This window comes from Oryctolagus cuniculus, chromosome 11 (assembly GCF_051225735.1).
Source record: "Oryctolagus cuniculus isolate XC-2025 breed Fujian yellow rabbit chromosome 11, ASM5122573v1, whole genome shotgun sequence".
Classification (NCBI taxonomy): domain Eukaryota; kingdom Metazoa; phylum Chordata; class Mammalia; order Lagomorpha; family Leporidae; genus Oryctolagus; species Oryctolagus cuniculus.
This window is the reverse complement of record NC_142877.1, coordinates 1102850-1123221: the sequence shown is the minus strand read 5'-3', so window position 1 is coordinate 1123221 and position 20372 is coordinate 1102850. Positions and strand designations below refer to the sequence as shown.

The window sequence follows — 20372 nt, the reverse complement described above, 5'->3', positions numbered from 1 at the left end:
GGTGCGTCCTGTGGCTTAGGAGCCACGTCCAGGACCAGGTCACTTCCCGGCGTCTGATCCCTGCAGACTGCTCTGGGAGAGCTAAAAATACCTTCCCTGTCTGAGACCGCGTTCCTTTGTGCGTCACGGACCTTGGAGGCAGCCTTTAAGTCTAATTTCTCAACTTTGCTTCCCTGCAATGATTGGAAGTTCTGTTCCAGTTAAGTTAGTAATCGTGTGGTTTGGCTTTTACGATTGCTGGTGCCTGCAGCTGTAGGTGTATTCAGTTCCGGAACAATTAAAAGTGGACGCTCTTATTGAACGAGACGGTGTGAAGTTGCTGTTTCCTGGCCCGGGTGTAGGACAGCTGCTTCGTGGGAGTCTGGGAGCCTCCCGAGGGGCCTGAGGGAGCTCCGTGTGGAGGGGCTCACGTCCATGCACCCCTCTGGCCTGGCCCTGCGTGGCCTGGGTGGCCCCGGGGAGGTGAGCAGGCAGCTGTGCTCCGGCGGTGGCCAGGGGTGTGTGCTGGTGACGGCAGAGGCTGGAGCTGGACGTGTCTGTCGTGCAGTCCGCGGTACCCGTCAGTCCTTGATGAGCCTGTCGGGTGCCGGACCGCGGGCTCGTGTGACCGGCGGGCGTGCTGGTGTGCCAGGGGTGCCGGACCGCGGGCTCGTGTGATCGGCAGGTGTGCTGGTGTGCCTGCCAGGTGCCGGGTGCCGGACACTGAGCTCGTGTGACCGGCGGGCGTGCTGGCCTGCTCTGAACCCAAGGTGGCTGCCTGTTCTCCCTCGTCCTCTTATCCGTACCCCATCTTGTTTTTGGACCTAGGGAGGACCTGGGGTTCAGGTTCATATCCGAGCAGGTCAGTCACCACCCGCCCATCAGCGCGTTCTACTCGGAAGGTCTCAGTGAAGACTTCGTGTTCCACGGCTCCATCTACCCGAAGCTGCGGTTCTGGGGGAAGAGTGTGGAGGCCGAGCCCCGCGGGACCATCACACTGGAGCTCCTCAAGTGAGTGGCGCCAGGGCCGGGCTGGAAGGAACCCCAGACCCATCCCTGGGGCGCGCCCTCCACAAGGTCCCGAGGGCCACGCTGCTCGCTGCCAGAGGCCCGCCCCTTCCCCGCGTGGTCCTGCAGTGCTTTCGCCACTTTTGGATTCGGTGCCTTTTGCTGTGTGAAATCCCGCTGGTGTCTGGGCAGCACTCCCGTGACGTCACACAGAAGGCGTGGGCCAGGCTGACCCCGAATGCCGTAGCCTGCGGCCTCTGCTTCCAAGCTGCCCTCCAAGCTGTGGGCAGCAGGCCCCGGCCCCCAGTCCTGGCCACCGGCTTCCTTTATCCCTCTTGGGCCCACGGGGAGAGAGCTGTGGAAGTGACAGCCCCCACCCCCAGCCACACCTGCTGTGTGCTTGGTCACACTGACGTACACAGTGGGGGGGGACAGAGGTCTGGGTCCGAGGTAAGGCTCACTGGAGGGGCTGTCTGCGAGGCTGCCCAGCGCCCCCTTCAAGTCAGACTCGGTGCGTCCAGTCCAAAGTCCACCCAAGGCTCTCAGAGCAGAAAGCAAGTGTCCAGCAGGTGCACACACGGCCAGGTGAGCCGTGTTTGCTTCCTGCTGGCCCTGCCTGGTTGGTTGCCAGGACCAGAGGAGCATGGTCCCCGCTCTGCCCGCAGGCGTATGTGGGCTGACGTGGCTCCAAGCGCAGTGACGGGCCCCTGTGTGAAGTGGTGCTCTCTGCTCTTCGGGGCTGGGGCATGGCGAGCCTTGCTGGTGAGCGCTGTAGGGTTCTGCCGGGAAGCTCAAGGTCTGGTGACGCCGGGCAGCACTCAGCTCCTGGCCGTGGCCCCTCAGAGGCGCAGGTCAGCATCAGCTGCAGCTCTGCCTGGGCAGGGCCGTTCGCGGCTGGACGGTGCAGACCACTGCCGGGGTCCCCAGGAGGCCAGGGGCTGTCTCAGGGCCCTGTTTCTGCAGCGTGTGTCTGGGGAGCGCTGGCCACTTGACAGGGGAGCGCTGCTCTCTGTCTCAGTCTGCGTCGCTCGTGACCCGTCTCGGCATCTAAGTAGAAAGCTTTGTTGATGCTACAAAGGAAGAAGGAACCGATTTCAAATGCGTGCCAGCTAAACAGCCACCCGGGACTTCAAAGGGACGTCGTGGCCTTCTGCCGGCCCCTGTCTGGTCTCCGCGTCTGAGGTCACGCAGCGTCTGTTTGTCTGGTTTCCGCTGTTTCCAGACATAATGAAGCCTACACCTGGACCAACCCCACCTGCTGCGTGCACAACGTCATCATCGGGAAGCTGTGGATTGAGCAGTACGGGACTGTGGAGATCCTGAACCACAGGTGACGCCCCTCCCCGCGGGCCCGCGCACGGAGCCGTGGTCTGCCACCAGTGACAGCCCCCCCTCCCCACGGGCCCATGCACGGAGCCGGGGTCCTGCCACCCGTCACAGTCCCCCCTCCCCACGGGGCCCGCGCACGGAGCCGGGGTCTGCCACCGGTGACAGCCCCCCCTCCCCGCAGGCCCATGCACGGAGCCGGGGTCTGCCACCGGTGACAGCCCCTCCTCCCCACGGGGCCGTGCACGGAGCCGGGGTCCCACCACCCGTCACAGCCCCTCCTCCCCGCGGGGCCCCGCCACCCACCACAGCCCCTCCTCCCCGCGGGCTCCGTGCGGGCTCTGTGCGGTGTCCAGGGCACCACGAAAGCGCCGTGTTGGCTGTTTTGTCTTCAGTCTAAGTCGTAATTTACTGGGAGATTCTGCACGGCACCAAAGGCGGCGCAGTGACGTCCCCAGCGCCCACTGTCCGGGCTGGCGGTGTTGCTAACCGTGGAGAGGCTCACAGCAGTAAAAGCCACGTTTATGTGGTGTTTGGTGGGTTTGCCCAGCTCTGCAGCCACCGCCACAAGCCAGTCCCAAGACATTCCCGGCACCCGGCACCCAGCACCCAGCACCCAGCACGGCCCCTCGTGCCGGGTGTGGTCGTCCCTGCTCTGCTTTCTGCCTCTGTGGGTTGTGTCCTACAAGGAAGCCTGTGTTTCACCCCTGCAGAACTGGAGACAAGTGCGTGCTGAACTTTAAACCCTGCGGGCTGTTTGGAAAAGAGCTTCACAAAGTGGAAGGGCACATTCAGGACAGAAAGTAGGTCCATGTGTAGCCAGGACAGTGTGTCCATGGGACAGTGTCCTTGGGGGACGGTGTGCTTGGGGGACGGTGTGCCTGGGGGACGGTGTGCCCGGGGACGGTGTACTTGGGGGAAGGTGTGCTTGGGGGACGGTGTACTTGGGGGACGGTGTACTTGGGGGACGGTGTGCCCGGGGACGGTATACTTGGGGGACGGTGTACTTGGGGGACGGTGTACTTGGGGGACAGTGTGCCCGGGGACGGTGTACTTGGGGGACAGTGTGCCCGGGGACGGTGTGCTTGGGGGACGGTGTACTTGGGGGACGGTGTGCCCGGGGACGGTGTACTTGGGGGATGGTGTGCCCGGGGGACGGTGTACTTGGGGGACGGTGTACTTGGGGGACAGTGTGCCCGGGGACGGTGTACTTGGGGGATGGTGTACTTGGGGGACGGTGTGCCCGGGGACGGTGTACTTGGGGGACGGTGTACTTGGGGGACGGTGTGCCCGGGGACGGTGTACTTGGGGGATGGTGTGCCCGGGGGACGGTGTACTTGGGGGACGGTGTACTTGGGGGACAGTGTGCCCGGGGACGGTGTACTTGGGGGACAGTGTGCCCGGGGACGGTGTACTTGGGGGACGGTGTACTTGGGGGATGGTGTACTTGGGGGACGGTGTGCCCGGGGACGGTGTGCTTGGGGGACGGTGTACTTGGGGGACGGTGTACTTGGGGGACGGTGTGCCCGGGGACGGTGTACTTGGGGGACGGTGTACTTGGGGGACAGTGTGCCCGGGGACGGTGTACTTGGGGGATGGTGTGCCCGGGGGACGGTGTACTTGGGGGACGGTGTGCCCGGGGGACAGTGTACTTGGGGGACGGTGTACTTGGGGGATGGTGTGCCCGGGGGACGGTGTACTTGGGGGACGGTGTATTTGGGGGACGGTGTGCCCGGGGGACAGTGTACTTGGGGGACGGTGTACTTGGGGGACGGTGTACTTGGGGGACGGTGTACTTGGGGGATGGTGTACTTGGGGGATGGTGTACTTGGGGGATGGTGTGCCCGGGGGACGGTGTACTTGGGGGGCGGTGTGCCCGGGGCCAGTGCATGGTGTGCAAACGCTGTGCTTAGCCCTGAGCATCTCCTCGTGGTGGGAGAAGTTAGGGCTGTGTTTGGGAAGTAGTCTGATCGCTGAGCGTAGCAGCCGGGCCGGGCCAGTGCCGAGTGCGTGACCGCGGGGAGTGTGCAAGAGCTGGGCCCGTGTCCTCCTCCAAGTCAGCCTGGGAGGTTGGACACGTTCACTAGAGACAGGGCTGCAGTTCTACAGACAGAGCCGAGGCTTGGAGCCCTGACCGCGCGTCTCCTGCTGCGCGTCAGGCAAAGCGCAAACACGGGCTTGTGTCAGCATCACTGTCACACGGCTGGTTCGTTCCGGGCTGCGTGCCGGGGCCTGTACAAGCTTTGGCGAGTGGAGTTAGCCGTGTCCCGCGAGTGTCGCTTTTGCTTGGGTTACTTTATGTTTCGGATCTCCGATTTCTCGGGCTTGTCTCCGGTAAGGATTTGGGCCGGGGACCTGCAGATTCCTTCCGGCTCCTGAAATCTGTGCGGTTTCAGCCGGAAGCTGGCTCCCAGCCTCGAGCTGTGAGGGCTCTGCTGGGGACAGAGACGGCTGCCAACGGCAGCTGGACTTGAGCCTCAGCACTCGGCAGCGGGGAGCTAGGACTTGGCGTGTGCGCTGTGCCGGCCCCTCCTCGGCAAGCCGGCCCCACAGCCTGTGCCGGGTGTGCCAGCACTGACGGCGCGTCGCCGTGTTTGCGTCGTTGGTTTTCCGTCGTGAACCTGAGTGCACCCTCCCTGGGGACAGGTGTGGCCCCGTATACTGTCGGTGGCCACCTGCCTCCCTGAGGCCCCATGCGCCGCCTCTGTGCGGGCACCCAGCCTGCCTGAGCCCCGCTTCCAGGGAGAGGCGGCCAAGGGCCTGGCGGGGAGCGCAGGGCTGTGGGCGCTCCGCCCCTTAGGGAGTCGGGCTCCAGAGCTGCTTCTCAGGGAAGCGCCGCAGTCAGCAGACAGCCAGGGGCCGGCTGGGCGTGGGGGGAAGATGGCGCGAGGGCGCTGGCACAGGAAATGCGGTGCGGCCTCAGTGGGAGGCCCTGGGTGCCTGCTCCTGTCCGCACTGTCTCCCGTGGGCCCCGGTTCTCCCTTTGGGCTCGGTGCCTCGTTCCTTTTTCTGCTTTGGCGCTGCAGGGTCGGGACAGTTGCTGCCGCGCGGCGAGAGAGAACTCAAACTGACCCCGTGTTTGTCTCAAAGTTGGGAAACTGAGGCAGGGCCGGACCCGCGCTCGCGCTCAGAACGGTGTGTTCTCTGCCCCCGTGTGACCCTGTGACACAGCAAGAAGAAGCTGTTCGTGATCTACGGCAAGTGGACGGAGTGTCTGTGGGGCATCGACCCCGCCGCCTACGAGTCCTTCAGGAAGCAGGAGCGGAGAGGCGAGCCCCGGCGGAAGGCCAGGCAGGTGAGTGCTGGCGCCCGGCAGAGCGAGCCGGGCCGCCGAGGGCTGCCGGCGCTCCCCCAGGAGCCCGGTGCTTGGCCTGGCCTGCAGCCCACCCTGGGGGCACAGGGGCCCCCACAGCCGCCACAGCAGCAAGGGTGTCAGGTTTGTGTCAGATCACTGCCTGCGCCCCCCTGGCTTCGAGGCTGCCCTGGGGCGGGGCGGGGCCTGTGGATGTGGCCCTGTGGCTGGGCGTGGCCCCGTGGCTGCGGCCCCATGGCTGGGTGTGGCCCTGTGACTAGGTGTGGCCCTGTAGGTGGACAGGGCGTGGCCCCATGGCTGGGTGTGGCCTGTGGCTGGGCGTGGCCCCGTGGCTGGGGCCCCATGGCTGGGCGTGGCCCCGTGGCTGGGGCCCCATGGCTGGGTGTGGCCCTGTGGATGTGGTCTCATGGCTGGGTGTGGCCCTGTGACTAGGTGTGGCCTGTGGCTGGGCATGGCCCTGTGGATGTGGTCTCATGGCTGGGCGTGGCCCTGTGGCTGGGCGTGGCCCTGTAGGTGGACAGGGCGTGGCCTCATGGCTGGCCATGGCCCTGTGGCTGGCCATGGCCCTGTGGCTGGGCGTGGCCCTGTAGGTGGACAGGGCATGGCCCTGTGGCTGGGTGTGGCCCTGTGGCTGGGCGTGGCCCTGTAGGTGGACAGGGCATGGCCCTGTGGCTGAGTGTAGCCCTGCCGTCCATGCAGGAAGGGCCTCCCACAAGCCCCTTCCTTCCCTGAGGCTCCAAGTTCTTGTCTGAGTAATGTCCCTTCCTCTACTGCGTTAGCTTAGACAGCCTTGAACAAACAAGTGAGTTTGCCGTGTTTTCAGCTCTGAGCACAACAGCCAGAATGTGTTGGCAAGGACTCCTTCTAGAACATTGGAACACCGATTCTCTTATATTTTTTAAGATTTGTGTATTTCTTTGATAGGCAGAGTCACAGAAAAAGAAGTAGAGAGAGACAGAGAGGGAGAGCACACGCCACCCTCCGGCTCACTCCCCAGGTGGCCACAACGGCAGTCAATACTCTGATTCAAACAAAGGCTTCCTTCCCAGTGCCGCCGTCCACACAGGCTGCTGGGCGGCCTGAGCGTCTCAGCCCAGGCTGTCTCCTGAACGGTGCAGCGTGATGGCGGACACCGGAGACGCAGGACCGAGGCCCCGGGCTGCCCCGGCTCCCAGGCTGCCTGTGGGACCCTGGCCGCAGGTTTGGTCCCCACCGGAGCCTGCGACAGCTCAGGCAGCCGGACTCACACGGAACCCCCTCCTCTGCGCGGCCAAGCTCTCGGCGTTAGAGGACGTCGCGTATGGACTGTCCTTCCAACTCTGCAGGCTTTCAGTGAAATTTTATTTATTTTATTTGAAATTCAGAGTTAGGGAGAGGCAGAGACAGAGTGAGAGAGGTCTTCCATCCACTGGTTCACTCCCCAGATGGCCACAACGGCTGGGGTTGGGCCAGGCCAAAACCAGAGGCCAGGAGCGTCTTCCTGCCCACTTAAGGGCAGGAGCCCAAGAACTCTGGCCATCTTCGACTGCTTTCCCAGGCCACAGCAGAGCTGGATTGGAAGTGGAACAGCCCAGACTCGAACTGGCACCCATACGGGATGCCAGCCTTGCAGGTGGAGGCTTAACCTTCTTCTAGGCCACAGCACAGCCCCTATTTATTTATTTATTTATTTGGCAGAGTTACAGGAAGAAGAGGGGGAGAAGAGAGAGACAGATCTGCCCTCTGCTGGTTCACTCCCAGGTGGCAGTGGCTGGGCTGAGCCAGGCCAGAGCCGGGAGCCAGGAGCTTTATCCAGGCCCTGCCTCGTGGTGCAGGGCCTGAGCACTTGCACCGTCTGCTGCTGCTGTCCCAGGCGCAGTAGCAGGAGCTGGACTGCAACTGGAGCAGCCAGTCCTGAACCAGTGCCCACGTGGGGTGCTGGCACTGCACACCACAGCGCCGGCCCCACTAGGAAGCCTTCTGCTCTGAGAAGTTCATTTTTAGGGCTCCCGCTTGGTACACCGTCCCTACGTAGCCACGTTCAGAGCCAGCACGGCGTCTTGAGGGTGCTCACCCTCGGCTCTCCCAGCTGCCAGCCCTGGCCTGCTGCTGTCTGCGAGTCCAAGAAGCACAGCATAACGCCTGCACAGGGCGTGAGTGCCCCTTGGGAGCGAGGCCCCGGCTTCTCTGTGAACTGACGGACAGGCAGTGTCGCAGGAAGAGGTGTGGTGGCCGGTCTGCGAAGTGCTCTGAGAACAGCTCCCCACCCCGGGCGCAGGGGCGGCCCTGCCATGTGTCCTGTGTTTCAGGGTGCAGGGGTGGCCCTGCCGCGTGTCCTGTGTTCTGGGCGCAGGGCCCTGCCATGTGTCCTGTGTTTCAGGGTGCAGGGGTGGCCCTGCCGCGTGTCCTGTGTTTCAGGGTGCAGGGACAGCCCTGCCGCGTGTCCTGTGTTTCAGGGTGCAGAGGTGGCCCTGCCATGTGTCCTGTGTTCTGGGCGCAGGGGCGGCCCTGCCGCGTGTCCTGTGTTTCAGGGTGCAGGGACAGCCCTGCCGCGTGTCCTGTGTTCTGGGCGCAGGGGTGGCCCTGCTGCGTGTCCTGTGTTCTGGGCGCAGGGGTGGCCCTGCCGCGTGTCCTGTGTTCAGGGTGCAGAGGTGGCCCTGCCGCGTGTCCTGTGTTCTGGGTGCAGGGACAGCACTGCCGTGTGTCCTGTGTTCTGGGCGCAGGGACAGCACTGCCGCGTGTCCTGTGTTCTGGGCGCAGGGGTGGCCCTGCCATGTGTCCTGTGTTCTGGGCACAGGGACAGCCCTGCCGCGTGTCCTGTGTTGCAGGGTGACGGTCCGGAGAAGGCAGACAGCGACGAGGTGGACGATGTGCCCGCGGCTCAGGAGACGGTGCAGGTCATTCCTGGCAGCAAACTGCTTTGGAGGATCAACACCCGGCCCCCCAACTCCGCGCAGGTCTGTGCCCCTCACACCCAGCTCCCCAGGCACACAGAGGGGTTCCCCCACACCGTCAGCCTTCGCGCTCCTTGAGCCGTCTCCAAACCCTGTACCTGCGGCTCAGCCCCTGGCACCTGCCCGCCTGTTGCCTGTTCCTGATGAGACCAGAACCCCAGGCCTGGCCGTCCGTGCGGGGTCCCTGTACAGGTGCACGGCTCGTGCCTGCTGGTGTGCACCTCGGCACTGGCACCACACGCGCCCTCGTCCTCTGCCCTGAGCTGCAGGCCGCTGGCAGGGCCCTCCAAGGCTGGCACCACTGCTGCTTGCCACAGAGCCGCGGCCCGTGGGAGGGGAGGCCCCTTCCTGCCTTGTTGCTTGAGTGCCACAACTGCACGGTGAAATTTAGCTTTGAAAACTTCTGTGGCCGGTGCCGCGGCTCACTAGGCTAATCCTCTGCCTGCGGCGCCAGCACTCGGGGTTCTAGTCCCGGTTGGGGCGCCGGATTCTGTCCCGGTTGCCCCTCTTCCAGGCCAGCTCTCTGCTGTGGCCCGGGAGTGCAGTGGAGGATGGCCCAGGTGCTTGGGCCCTGCACCCCATGGGAGACCAGGAGAAGCACCTGGCTCCTGGCTGCAGATCAGTGTGGTGCGCCTGCCGCAGCGGCCATTGGGGGGGTGAACCAACGGCAAAAGGAAGACCTTTCTCTCTCACTGTCTACTCTGCCTGTCAAAAAAAAAAAAAAAAAAAGAGAGAAAAGAAAACTTGTGGTTATAATTCCTTACGTGTGATTCTGTGCATTAAAAGTTATGTGTTATAAACAGCACATGAACAACATGGTACCCGGCACGACCTGTGATGTCACGTTTTGATTTCCTGTAAGTCACACTTTGTGTGAGAGGTAGAGTTTATTACCAAGTTTTCACGGTGCTGCATGAGCAAGATGAAGGAACCAGAATATTCGCCTGTGAGACGGCCCCCCCCCCAGTGGGAGGCAGAGTGACGGAGCGTGCAGGAGAGACAGCGCTTCCGTCCTCCAGGTGGCCACAGCGGCCAGGGCCGGGCCAGGCTGGCGGGCCAGGACCTCCACGCGGTCTCCTGTGCAGCTGGCAGGGCCCAGGCACGTGGGCCCCCTGGCCTGGAGACAGCAGCCAGGACTCAGACCCAGCGCTGGTCTTGACTGTGGTCATTGGAGCAGGGAATGAGCCGGCGTCACGGTGGGACCACAGAGATTGACTTCTTCCACTGAAAGGCAGAGTTAGGGAGGGCGGGAGGTCTTCCACCTGCCGGTTCACTCCCCAAATGACCACAACGGCCGGCTCTGCCTGGAGGGAGCCAGGAGCCAGGAGCTTCCTCCAGGTCTCCCACGTGGGTGCAGGGGCCCCAGCGCTTGGGCCATCCTCCACTGCTTTCCCAGGGGCACTAAGAGGGAGCTGGATGGGCAGTGGAGCGGCCGGGACTTGAACCTGTGCCCACGTGGGATGCTGGCCCTGCAGGAGGAGGCTTAACCCGTTACGCCACAACACAGACCCCATTTCTATTTTAGAAAAATTAGCTTATTATGTTTTTCTCAAGGAAATCTTTCTGAGGAGAGCACTCACTCCCTTGCCCAGGGGGTCAGTCTATTTATTGAGTCCCTGCTGCCTGCCGGCTGTGGCTGGGCCAGCGTGCCGGGAGCGGACCCGGAGGACAGGGCTGTGAGGCCCTCGGCCCAGCCGGCACCAGCCGGCACCAGCCGGCACCAGCAGCAGGCGGCGGACGGACAGCAGCACCTGGACAGGTGCTGTGCTGCAGTGGTGGGCGCTGGGGGCTGGAGTGGGCAGTGCGGAGCCCAGCTGTGTGCGGCTGAATTCTGGCAGAGCTGCGGGGGCGGGCGGGGGCGGAGCCAGGGCCCCCGGAAGCTGCTGCGGCAGGCTGTGGTGTGGCGTGAGAGATTCCCAGATTCCCCTCGGACATCCCGAGTGCCGAGGGGACAGGTGTCGGAAGTCAGCGCCAGGGTCTGGGCTGGAGAAGCAGCTGTGTGTCCCGGCACAGCCACTGCCGTGCCCCGAGGCAGGTGGAGGCCAGGGGGCCAGCAGGGGGTGCGGGCAGCAGGGGGGCGGAGGTTGCACAGCAGGACGCAGGTGGCCCTGGCAGGAGCGATGAGGTTTAGCGCCTGGGCTCAGATCATGAGTGGCGGGCGGTGGTGGGCAGTGGCGGGCGGTGGCGGGCGGCGCCGGGCGGCGCCGGCGGCTGTGGTCATGCCCGGGGCCTCCCTGCAGATGTACAACTTCACCAGCTTCACCGTGAGCCTCAACGAGCTGCAGACGGGCATGGAGAAGACCCTGCCCCCCACGGACTGCCGCCTGCGCCCTGACATCCGAGGCATGGAGGACGGCGACATGGGTGAGCGCCGGGCCCCCCCCCCACGCCGCAGACCCACCCTTTGTGAGCCCAGCGTGTGGCCGCGGTGCAGGCCCTACATGGACAGCACGGCCGAGGGCGTCAGCCGACGTCCCCAGGCTGCGCTTGTCCCCTGGAGCCGGGTCGGCCGTCAGTGCCCGGCCGCTCCCCACAGCTGTTGCCAGTGAAGCCGTGCGCTGGCCCCGCGTGGCGCTCTGAGCGTGCACCACGTGTGTCAGTGGCCGGCTTCTGATGTGGCAGACGGGCTGCTCCTTGCTTGCTGACCCAGCCTCTGTCAGCACAGAGCTCCACGCCGGGGACGCAGGTCTCGTGTCCTGGGCTTCCTTCCGGGGTGCATTTGCTACTCCAGAAAGCGACGTCCGCGGGGCGAGCTCGGGAGGCAGGAGGGTCCAGTCAGGTCGCGGACGCCCACCTCCCACGTTCAGAACCCATCCTGCTCTGTGTTGGGGTCAGCGCGTCTCGGGCTGGGAGCGGTGGCTCCTGGGTGCACCCGTGGGCTTGGCTGCTTCACCGTCTCGGGAGCGTGCGGTCGAGCCTTGCCCCGTGCCCGGCGCCCAGGCGTCTCCGGTGCGGGCTTTCACGAGGGTGGGCTGCAGCCCGCGGCCAGCAGGTGCGCCTTGCCCCGGCGGGCTGCCCCAGCCTGGTGCTCACCGGGGTTGGTTTGCTGACCTAGATCTGGCCAGCCAGGAGAAGGAAAGGCTGGAAGAGAAGCAGAGAGAAGCCCGCAGGGAGCGCGCGAAGAACGAGGCGGAGTGGCGGACACGGTGAGGGGGCTAGGAGGGCCTCGCCCACCTGCGGACAGAGTCCACACCCACCCACACACACCCACACACACACACCCCTGAGACAGACGGAATCCACACACACACACACACACACACACACCCCTGAGACAGAGTCCACACACACCCACACCCACACACCCCTGAGACAGACGGAGTCCACACACACACACACACACACCCCTGAGACAGAGTCCACACACACCCACACACACACACCCCTGAGACAGAGTACACACCCACCCACACACACCCCTGAGACAGAGTCCACACACACACACACACACACACCCCTGAGACAGGATCATATACGACACGCCAGGCTGCCAGCTGTGTGCTGTTGTGTTCACTCGCAGACACCCGGGGGTTTGAGTTCGCAGTTGCCCGTCCTGTGTGCGTGTCCGCGTGTTCAGTGCCGTGATAACCTTGCTCCCACCCTGCGGGCCCACGCGCCCTCTGCTGGAAGTGGCCGGCGTCTCCGCTCTAGTGCAGCCGCAGGGCAGTGCGGGGACCGAGCCTGGCACCTGCCCTGTGGTCTCTCCCCGGTCCCCCGGCGTGGCCACTGCCTGCCGTGCAGGGACAGTCTGGTCACGGCCCCTCCTCACCCGTCACGGCCTGCTGGGGAGTAAAACAGACGTGCAGGCAGTGTGTGAGGAGCAGCTGTGTGTGAGGAGCAGCTGTGCGTGAGGAGCAGCTGTGTGTGTGAGGAGCAGCTGTGTGTGAGGAGCAGCTGTGCGTGAGGAGCAGCTGTGCGTGTGAGGAGCAGCTGTGCGTGAGGAGCAGTTGTGCGTGTGAGGAGCAGCTGTGCGTGAGGAGCAGCTGTGCGTGAGGAGCAGCTGTGTGTGAGGAGCAGCTGTGTGTGAGGAGCAGCTGTGCGTGAGGAGCAGCTGTGTGAGGAGCAGCTGTGTGTGTGAGGAGCAGCTGTGTGTGAGGAGCAGCTGTGTGTGAGGAGCAGCTGTGTGTGTGTGGAGCAGCTGTGTGTGTGAAGCAGCTGTGTGTGTGAGGAGCAGCTGTGCGTGAGGAGCAGCTGTGTGAGGAGCAGCTGTGTGTGTGAGGAGCAGCTGTGTGTGAGGAGCAGCTGTGTGTGAGGAGCAGCTATGTGTGTGTGGAGCAGCTGTGTGTGTGAAGCAGCTGTATGTGTGAGGAGCAGCTGTGTGTGTGGAGCAGCTGTATGTGTGAAGCAGCTGTGTGTGTGAGGAGCAGCTGTGTGTGAAGCAGCTGTGCGTGAGGAGCAGCTGTGTGTGAAGCAGCTGTGTGTGAGGAGCAGCTGTGCGTGAGGAGCAGCTGTGTGTGTGAGGAGCAGCTGTGTGTGTGAGGAGCAGCTGTGTGAGGAGCAGCTGTGTGTGAGGAGCAGCTGCGTGTGAGGAGCAGCTGTGTGTGAGGAGCAGCTGTGCGTGAGGAGCAGCTGTGCCCTCGCCCGCCTGCCGTGACCGTGTCTGTGCCCGCAGGTGGTTCTACCCGGGCAGCAACCCCCACACCGGGACGCCCGACTGGCTGTACGCGGGCGATTACTTTGACCGCAACTTCTCCGACTGCCCGGACATCTACTGAGGGCGGGGCCTGGGCCGGCGCCCGCGAGTGTGGACCCCGGCGCCGCCCGGCCGAGGCCGCCGTTCCCGGTAGCTCCCGTTTGCCAGACACTCGCGCTGCTGCACCGGCGCCCCCGGGCGGGGAGTGGACGGCGACAGCGCCTTCGCGCGGCCTTGCGCAGCGGCCGGCCGGCGGGCCGCGTCCCTACAGCTGTGGGACAGGTGAACTGACGCCCGCGGGTGTGGATCCCGAGCGAGGCTGGGCCGGGGCCGCCCTGGCGACGGGCAGGTGAGCTTTCCAGGGCGGTGTCAGTCTGTGTCAGCAGTCCTGCGGCGGTCACTTCGGGCTGCCTGGGAAGTCCCCAGGGCCGTCTCAAGTGGGAGGGGCCGGGCTCCGGCCACGCCTGTCGCCGTGGGCCACGCTGCCCTCGGGGGACGGGATTCTGGCAAACTCCGCGCCGTGTCCGGCTGCACGCGTCCGATGTCAGCCATGTGCTGTGCCGTGTGAGAGGCAGAAGCGGCGTCTCACCCGGTGTGATGAAAGGTGTCCAGCACACACGGCTGCGTCCGTCCCGGCGGCCGTCCTGACCGCGTAACCGAGTGTAGGGAGCAGCGTGGACCCCATAGGTGGTGGTGGAGCTCTGGACCAAGGCAGCCTGCTGTGTGCACGCGCACACGCACGCACACGCATCACACGCGGGCACGTGCGGGCACACCACCTCACAGCTGTCAGCATCGTCGCTGTCCAGCCCAGCAGGGCGCTGTCGCTGTCCACTCTTCACAGTGTCGTTTGCAATTAAAACACTTTTGGAGTGAACACGTGTTTGGAAGGCTTGGTCTCTGTAGCTTGGGACGCCGGCGGCAGTGTCGGGTTCAGCCCCGCGCTCTGTGCCATCGCCCCGGTGTCCCGTGGGGAGGAGACTGGGGAGCACCAGGGAGCTGGGCAGACCCCGGGCACCTGGCCGAGGCTCCTGGCTCAGACGGCGGCGTGCGGGCTCCTCGCCCAGGAAGGCCGCGAGAGGAGCCCGAGGCCCGAGCTAGGCAAGCTTCGCCGCGGCGGCTTCTGCCTGGGGCCCAGCTCGCGGGGTCTCGGGGCTGCTCAGCCGCACGGCAGCCCCAGTTCCGTGTGCACCCGAGCCGGGAGTGAGACACGGCACGTCTAAGGCTGCTCCGAGTTTTTATGACGGTTTTCTGTTGCTGCTGCAAATGTGAACACACCAGGAGCTGTTGGACCGCGTCCTGGTGCCGCATCCTGGCACTGCGTCCTGGTGCCGCATCCTGGCACTGTATCCTGGTGCCGGGTCCTGGTCCTGGTGCCGCATCCTGGCACCACGTCCTGGTGCCAGGTCCTGGCACTGTGTCCTGGTGCCGCTGTCTGCGATGCTGGCTTCCACACCAGGGCGGTGACTCGAGTCCCAGCTGCTCTGCTTCCGCGCCAGCTCCCTGCTGATGCCCCTGGGGAGGCAGAGGATGGTGGCCCAAATACCTGGGCCCTGCACCGCGTGGGAGGCCCTGACGGAGCTGCTGGCCCAGCCCCAGCCGTTGCGGCCGTCTGGGGAGTGAGCCAGTGGAAGGAGGGCCTCTCTCTCTGTGCCGCCCCCTCCCTGCCCTTCCGATCAGTGAAGCCTTGGACAGAAGCCACTCCTGAGCGCCACCCTTGCACCTGCCGAGTGTCCGATGTCCCCAGCAGCAGAGGCGCTCAGCCACTGTCCCGTGTGGGCGGCGCTCAGCCACTGTCCCGTGTGGGCGGGGCCTGGACAGGGCCTCACCGCCCTGAGCGCCATCTTGCAACAGACCGAAGAGGGTGCAGGCCCTTCCCGGAAAGAACCTGGTGTCTCGCAGTGTCCTGGGCGCACTTGGAGCCCAGCTCGCTGGCCCCAGGCCCGTTTCCCGCCGGCCCCAGGAGAGCTCGCGGTGGAGACACGGCTCCCGCGCTCGCGGCTGCTGGGGAGATGCCGGCAGCTGGCGTGGGGGTGGCGGCCACACTGCTCCAGAGGTGGCCCCGGCTTGGCTGTCTCTGCTGTCTGGCTGGGGCCTGCCTGGCCACGAGGCGGCGTGGAGAGGCGGGCCCGGCCCCTGCCGGCCTTTGCCACTCCAGGCCGGCCCAGGCACCAGAGCCTCCAGCGGCACTGCTGCCCTGCGGGGGCCTCGGCAGAGGAGGGCGCCCGAAGGCCCTCGGGGCTCCGCCGAGACGGTGCTCTTGGCAGGGAAGCGGCCGTGTGCCTGGGCTGGCGTGGCCCTGCACGGAGAACCGGGAAGCCAGCCAGGGCCTGTGAGGGGCAGTGCCTGCCGGAGCTGGTGGCTGCTGCTGTCCCTCTCCTGTCCCCAAAGCTGACGCCTGTGCTTTGCTGAGAGCAGCGGCCACAGCAGGGCCAGCAGGTGCACAGCCGGGGCGGCTGCCGGGGCCTGGGGCAGGCCTGATGCCAGTGCCCCGGCCACCTGCCTCCCGGTCCTTGTCCGAACGGGGCAGGGGGGCGGCTGGAAGCCCCACCGCCCTGCAGGCTTTCAGGACCGCAGGTTCCACGTCTGCCGGTCACTGCCAGGAGCGATGCCGGGAGACGGCCACAGTCCAAGGCCGACATCTCGGGAACACCATGGCCTGCGTCCAGAGCACTGCTGGGTGCAAGGCCAGGCACTGTGAGGTGGGCCCAGAGGAGGTGGGGGGAGGGGCACAGGAAGTCAGGAGGCCTGGAGGGGCCGGTGCCCTGGTGCAGTGCAGCCTCCACCTGCAGTGCCGGCAGCCCACACGGGCACGGGTTCCAGTCCCGGCTGCTCCACTTCGATCCAGCTTCCTGCTGATGCTTCTGGGAAGGCAGGGGAGGTGGGAGGTGGCCTAGTGCTGGGCCCCGCACGCGTGGGAGACCTGGCTGTGGCCTGGCCCAGCCCCAGCTGCTGCAGCGATTTGGGGAGTGAACCAGCGGATGGGAGACCTCTGTCTGTCTCTCTGTAGCCACCTCTCAAATTCTCTAAAAGTACATAAAAATAATCAGCTCACTTTTATTTTGAAATAAATATTTCAAAATAAATATTTATTGTGAAATAAAATGTTCAGCGAAAAACGACTGTTTTCCCAGAGCTGCGTCTCAGGTCAAGGCACTGCCACGCGGGAGACGGGGGTGCCGGCGCACCCACCGCGGAGCAGGGTGAGGGCGCCCGCCTACACCCGCGGCTGTCACAGGGCCTCTGGGAGCCCTGCTGTGTGCGCCGGGCACGGTCAGGAGCCTGGGGCTCCCTCGCTGCCTTGGCTGCCGTTTATGTCACCAGAAGGCGCCCCCAGCTCCACGGGGCACCTGGCGGGCCGCAGCCCCCGAGGAGTTCGAGCACCTATCCGGGGGTTCCCGAGGAGCTGAGCCCCACGAGCGCTTTTGCGCGACGCCCTGGTTCCCACGCCCTTAGGTTTGTCCTCATCGCGGCCTCCGTCGGCCCCCTGGGTGCCGCCCCCGTGGGTGACACCGTCCAGAGGTGGGCTCGGGGCCTGCGGTTCCCAGTGCCGCCGCCAGGGGCCGCCGCCGCGCCCCTATGACACAGCAACAATAGGGGCCGCTCTGGCCCGCGCGCCCAGCGGCCCGCGCTTCCGCCGGAAGAGAGCCGCCGGCGCGGAGGCGGGCCGGGGCGGGGCGCTCGCGACGGACGGCCCTCCTACCCAATCGGTGGCGGGACAGCGCGGGCTGCCCGGCTGACGGGGCCCAATCGGCAGCGAGAGCGGCGGGCGGGGCGGGCCGACCGCGGGCTTCCGGCGAGGCCCGGCAGGCACCGAGGAGGAAGAGCGACTCCGGACGGCGCTCGGCGGCCGAGTGTGGGTGCAGGCCAGGTGCGAGGGCCGGGCGGCGCGGGGCGGCGGGCGCTGGGGCCGGGGCGGGCCGGGCTCTCGGGGCCGCTCGGCGCCGCGCGCGCCTGCCCGGCGCGGAGGGGCGACGCCCGGCGCGGCGGGGCGCGGAGCGACGGCCTGGGCGTCTTTCAGGATGACGAGCTCCGGCGCGCTGTTCCCGAGCCTGGTGCCCGGCTCCCGCGGCTCCTCCAGCAAGTACCTGGTGGAGTTCCGGGCCGGCAAGATGTCGCTCAAGGGGACCACCGTGACCCCCGACAAACGGAAGGGGCTCGTGTACATCCAGCAGACGGACGACTCGCTCATCCACTTCTGCTGGAAGGACCGGACGTCGGGCAGCGTGGAGGACGTGAGGGCGCGGGCGGGGTGGGGCGGGCGGGGGCGCGGGGGCGCCGGGCGCGGCCTGCCGCGCTGACGCCCTCCCCGCGGCCAGGACCTCATCATCTTCCCCGACGACTGCGAGTTCAAGCGCGTGCCGCAGTGCCCCAGCGGGCGCGTCTACGTGCTCAAGTTCAAGGCCGGCTCCAAGCGCCTGTTCTTCTGGATGCAGGTGCGTCGGAGGCCGGGCGGGCGGGGGCGCCGCGGGCTCGGCCAGGGCCCCCCACCAGGGGCAGGGGCGCCTTGCGCTCCGAGTGGTGTCCGCCCCCGGCCTGAGCTGGGCCAGGGAGGCGGGAGGGCGAGTGGGCGTGGCCGCGGCCCGGTGGGGCCGTGTGCGCTGCGCGTCCCCGGCTCGGCTCCGTCGGGAAGCGCTGGGCCCTGGCGGGAGCGCGCGGCACAAGCCCCCGTCTGCCAGGCCCAGGGTGAGAGCCGTCAGCTCTGTGGGCGGCCGGGACCCTCCAGGGGCCTTCCAGCGTGGGGCCGGGGCTGTGCTGCCAGGTGCCCTCGGGGCCCCGGCCCTGCGTGCAGGGGCGCCCGTGCCGGCCGTGGCCGTGGCCGTGGGCTCCTCACCCATGCCCGTGCCGGCCGGATGGACGTGGCCGTGGGCTGCTTACCCATGCCCGTGTGCAGGGGCGCCCGTGCCGGCCGGGTGCCGTGGCCGTGGGCTGCTTACCCATGCCCGTGTGCAGGGGCGCCCGTGCCGGCCGGGTGGCCGTGGTCGTGGGCTCCTCGCCGGCCCTGGCCACCCGTGTGCTGCCCGCAGGAGCCCAAGGCGGACCAGGACGAGGAGCACTGCCGGAAGGTGAACGAGTGCCTCAACAACCCCCCGCTGCCTGGGGCGCTGGGCGCGAGCGGGGGCAGCGGCCACGAGCTCTCGGCCCTGGGCGGTAACGTCCCCGCGGCGGCCGGGCGGGGCGGGCGGGGGGGGGGGGTGCCGCGGCTGAGCCCCGTGTCCTGCAGGTGAGGGGCGGGGGGGTGCCGCGGCTGAGCCCCGTGTCCTGCAGGTGAGGGGCGGGGCGGGCGGGGGGGGTGCCGCGGCTGAGCCCCGTGTCCTGCAGGTGAGGGGCGGGCCGGGCGGGGGGGGGTGCCGCGGCTGAGCCCCGTGTCCTGCAGGTGAGGGCGGCCTGCAGAGCCTGCTGGGGAACATGAGCCACAGCCAGCTCATGCAGCTCATCGGACCCGCCGGCCTCGGAGGGCTGGGTGCGTGGGGCGGGTGGGGCACGTGGGGCGCGTGGGGTGTGTGGGGCGGGCCCAGGAGGGCCGGGCTTGGGGCTTCCGCCTGCTCGTGTTGGGGAGGGGGCAGCCGGGGCGTGGGCTGGGGCAGAGCCGGCGGTGGACTCCAGCGGGAGCCTGGGCCGCCTGCCCGCCCTTGGGCTGGGGCCAGGGTCCGGGTGGCCCTTCCCTGACCCCGTGTGCTTGGTCCCCGCAGGGGGGCTCGGGGCCCTGACCGGGCCAGGCCTGGCCAGCTTACTGGGGAGCGGAGGCCCTCCAGCCAGCAGCTCCTCGTCCAGGTGAGCCCGTGGCCCGTTGCCTGCCAGGTGAGGCTGGACAGGAGCTCGGGCAGCCCCTCGGCGAGCCTCTTCCGGGCTGGTTCTGGACTCGAACGGGGCGGCGTGGGGCCGGTGCCTCCACCTCGGGACCCAGCCCCGCCCCCCTCTCGCCAGCTCCCGGAGCCAGTCGGCAGCGGCCACGCCGTCCTCCACCGCCTCCTCCGCCCGCGCCACCCCGGCCCCCTCCGCGCCAGCCGCCGCCGCCGTGACAAGCCCCAGCCCCGCGCCCAGCTCAGCTAACGGGGCCAGCACGGCGGCCAGCCCGGCCCAGCCCATCCAGCTGAGCGACCTGCAGAGCATCCTGGCCACGATGAGCGTGCCGGCCGCGCCCGGGGCCAGCCAGCAAGGTAGGGCACGGCACGGGCCAAGCGGCGTGGGGGCGCCGGCGCCGGGGGACTGAGGCCCCCGCCCGTGTCCTGCACGGCTGTCCGGGCCGCGCTGACCTCGGCCGCGGCGGCCCTGTGCTTGGCCGCAGTGGACCTGGCCAGCGTGCTGACGCCGGAGATCATGGCGCCCATCCTGGCCAACGCGGACGTGCAGGAGCGCCTGCTGCCCTACCTGCCCTCCGGGGAGTCCCTGCCGCAGACCGCCGACGAGATCCAGAACACGCTGACCTCGCCGCAGTTCCAGCAGGTGGGGGCCGTCGAGGCTGGGCGGGGCGGCCGCCCCCCCCCCCCCCCCCGGCGCTCACGTGACCTTTCTTTCAGGCCCTGGGCATGTTCAGTGCGGCCTTGGCCTCGGGCCAGCTGGGCCCCCTCATGTGTCAGTTCGGGCTGCCCGCGGAGGCCGTGGAGGCCGCCAACAAGGGCGGTGAGTACCTCCCCCCCCCAAGCAGCCACCCAGCGCCCGGGTGTGCGGGGCCCCGCGGCAGGCCCGGCCCAGCGCCCGTCTGCTGGTGTGTTTCAGATGTGGAAGCGTTTGCCAAAGCGATGCAGAACAGTGCCAAATCGGAGCCGAAGGAGGGCGACGCGAAAGACAAGAAAGACGAGGAGGAGGACATGAGCCTGGACTAAGTTATTGTCGTCTGCGGGCCCCGGCCCCGGCAGGGGCTCGGGCAGACCCCCCACCCCCACCCCCTCAGAAATAAAGCCTTTTCTTGTATCTGCCAAGTCGGGCTTCCCTGTGCGGCCGCGCCGGCGCCCGGACCTGCGGCGTGTGCTAAGAGGTTTCCGCCTGGGGCTCACGCCTCACGTGGCTACAGCGGCTGGGCTTCCGCTGGGCCTCCCAGGTGGGTGCAGGGGCCAAGCACGTGCGTCGCTGGCCACTGCCTCCCCAGCCCGTTAGCAGGGAGCCCGAGAGGAAGTGGAGCAGCCGGGACTTGAACTGGTGCCCATGTGGGACGCCGGCTTCACCTGCCAGGCCAAGC

The 20372-nt window shown here is 67.2% G+C and overlaps 2 protein-coding genes and 1 pseudogene across 5 annotated transcripts in view; 2 read left to right on the top strand and 1 right to left on the bottom strand.

The window, feature by feature from the left end:
• Positions 1 to 14069, top strand: part of OSBPL2 (oxysterol binding protein like 2) — a 43921-nt gene extending 29852 nt beyond the window's left edge. For both annotated transcript variants that reach the window (XM_089306937.1, XM_051842436.3), the window contains 8 exons: positions 808 to 990; positions 2210 to 2317; positions 3027 to 3116; positions 5485 to 5608; positions 8434 to 8562; positions 10800 to 10923; positions 11615 to 11705; positions 13172 to 14069. In XM_089306937.1, coding sequence (XP_089163063.1) covers positions 808 to 990; positions 2210 to 2317; positions 3027 to 3116; positions 5485 to 5608; positions 8434 to 8562; positions 10800 to 10923; positions 11615 to 11705; positions 13172 to 13274 — 952 coding nt within the window. In that variant the 3' untranslated portion in view covers positions 13275 to 14069. The remainder of the gene's footprint in view (positions 1 to 807; positions 991 to 2209; positions 2318 to 3026; positions 3117 to 5484; positions 5609 to 8433; positions 8563 to 10799; positions 10924 to 11614; positions 11706 to 13171) is intronic.
• Positions 14070 to 16253: 2184 nt separating this feature from the next.
• LOC149123292 (uncharacterized) lies at positions 16254 to 17061 on the bottom strand (annotated as a pseudogene). Its single transcript, XR_016216956.1, has 2 exons — positions 16853 to 17061; positions 16254 to 16817 (listed from the first exon to the last, which is right to left on the bottom strand). The product of XR_016216956.1 is annotated as an uncharacterized LOC149123292 (transcript).
• On the top strand, positions 16991 to 20115 carry ADRM1 (ADRM1 26S proteasome ubiquitin receptor). 2 transcript variants are annotated; one of them, XM_051842439.3, is made up of 10 exons: positions 16991 to 17048; positions 17214 to 17427; positions 17512 to 17628; positions 18220 to 18343; positions 18570 to 18656; positions 18886 to 18967; positions 19121 to 19353; positions 19482 to 19639; positions 19714 to 19816; positions 19913 to 20115. In XM_051842439.3, exons 2-10 carry the CDS (start codon positions 17215 to 17217, stop codon positions 20017 to 20019), a joined length of 1224 nt encoding a protein of 407 aa, XP_051698399.1. In that variant the 5' UTR covers positions 16991 to 17048; position 17214; the 3' UTR covers positions 20020 to 20115. The 2 variants fall into 2 exon arrangements, with proteins under 2 accessions (XP_051698399.1, XP_051698397.1); XM_051842437.3 differs by having other exon boundaries at positions 16991 to 17063.
• Positions 20116 to 20372: the final 257 nt, after the last annotated feature.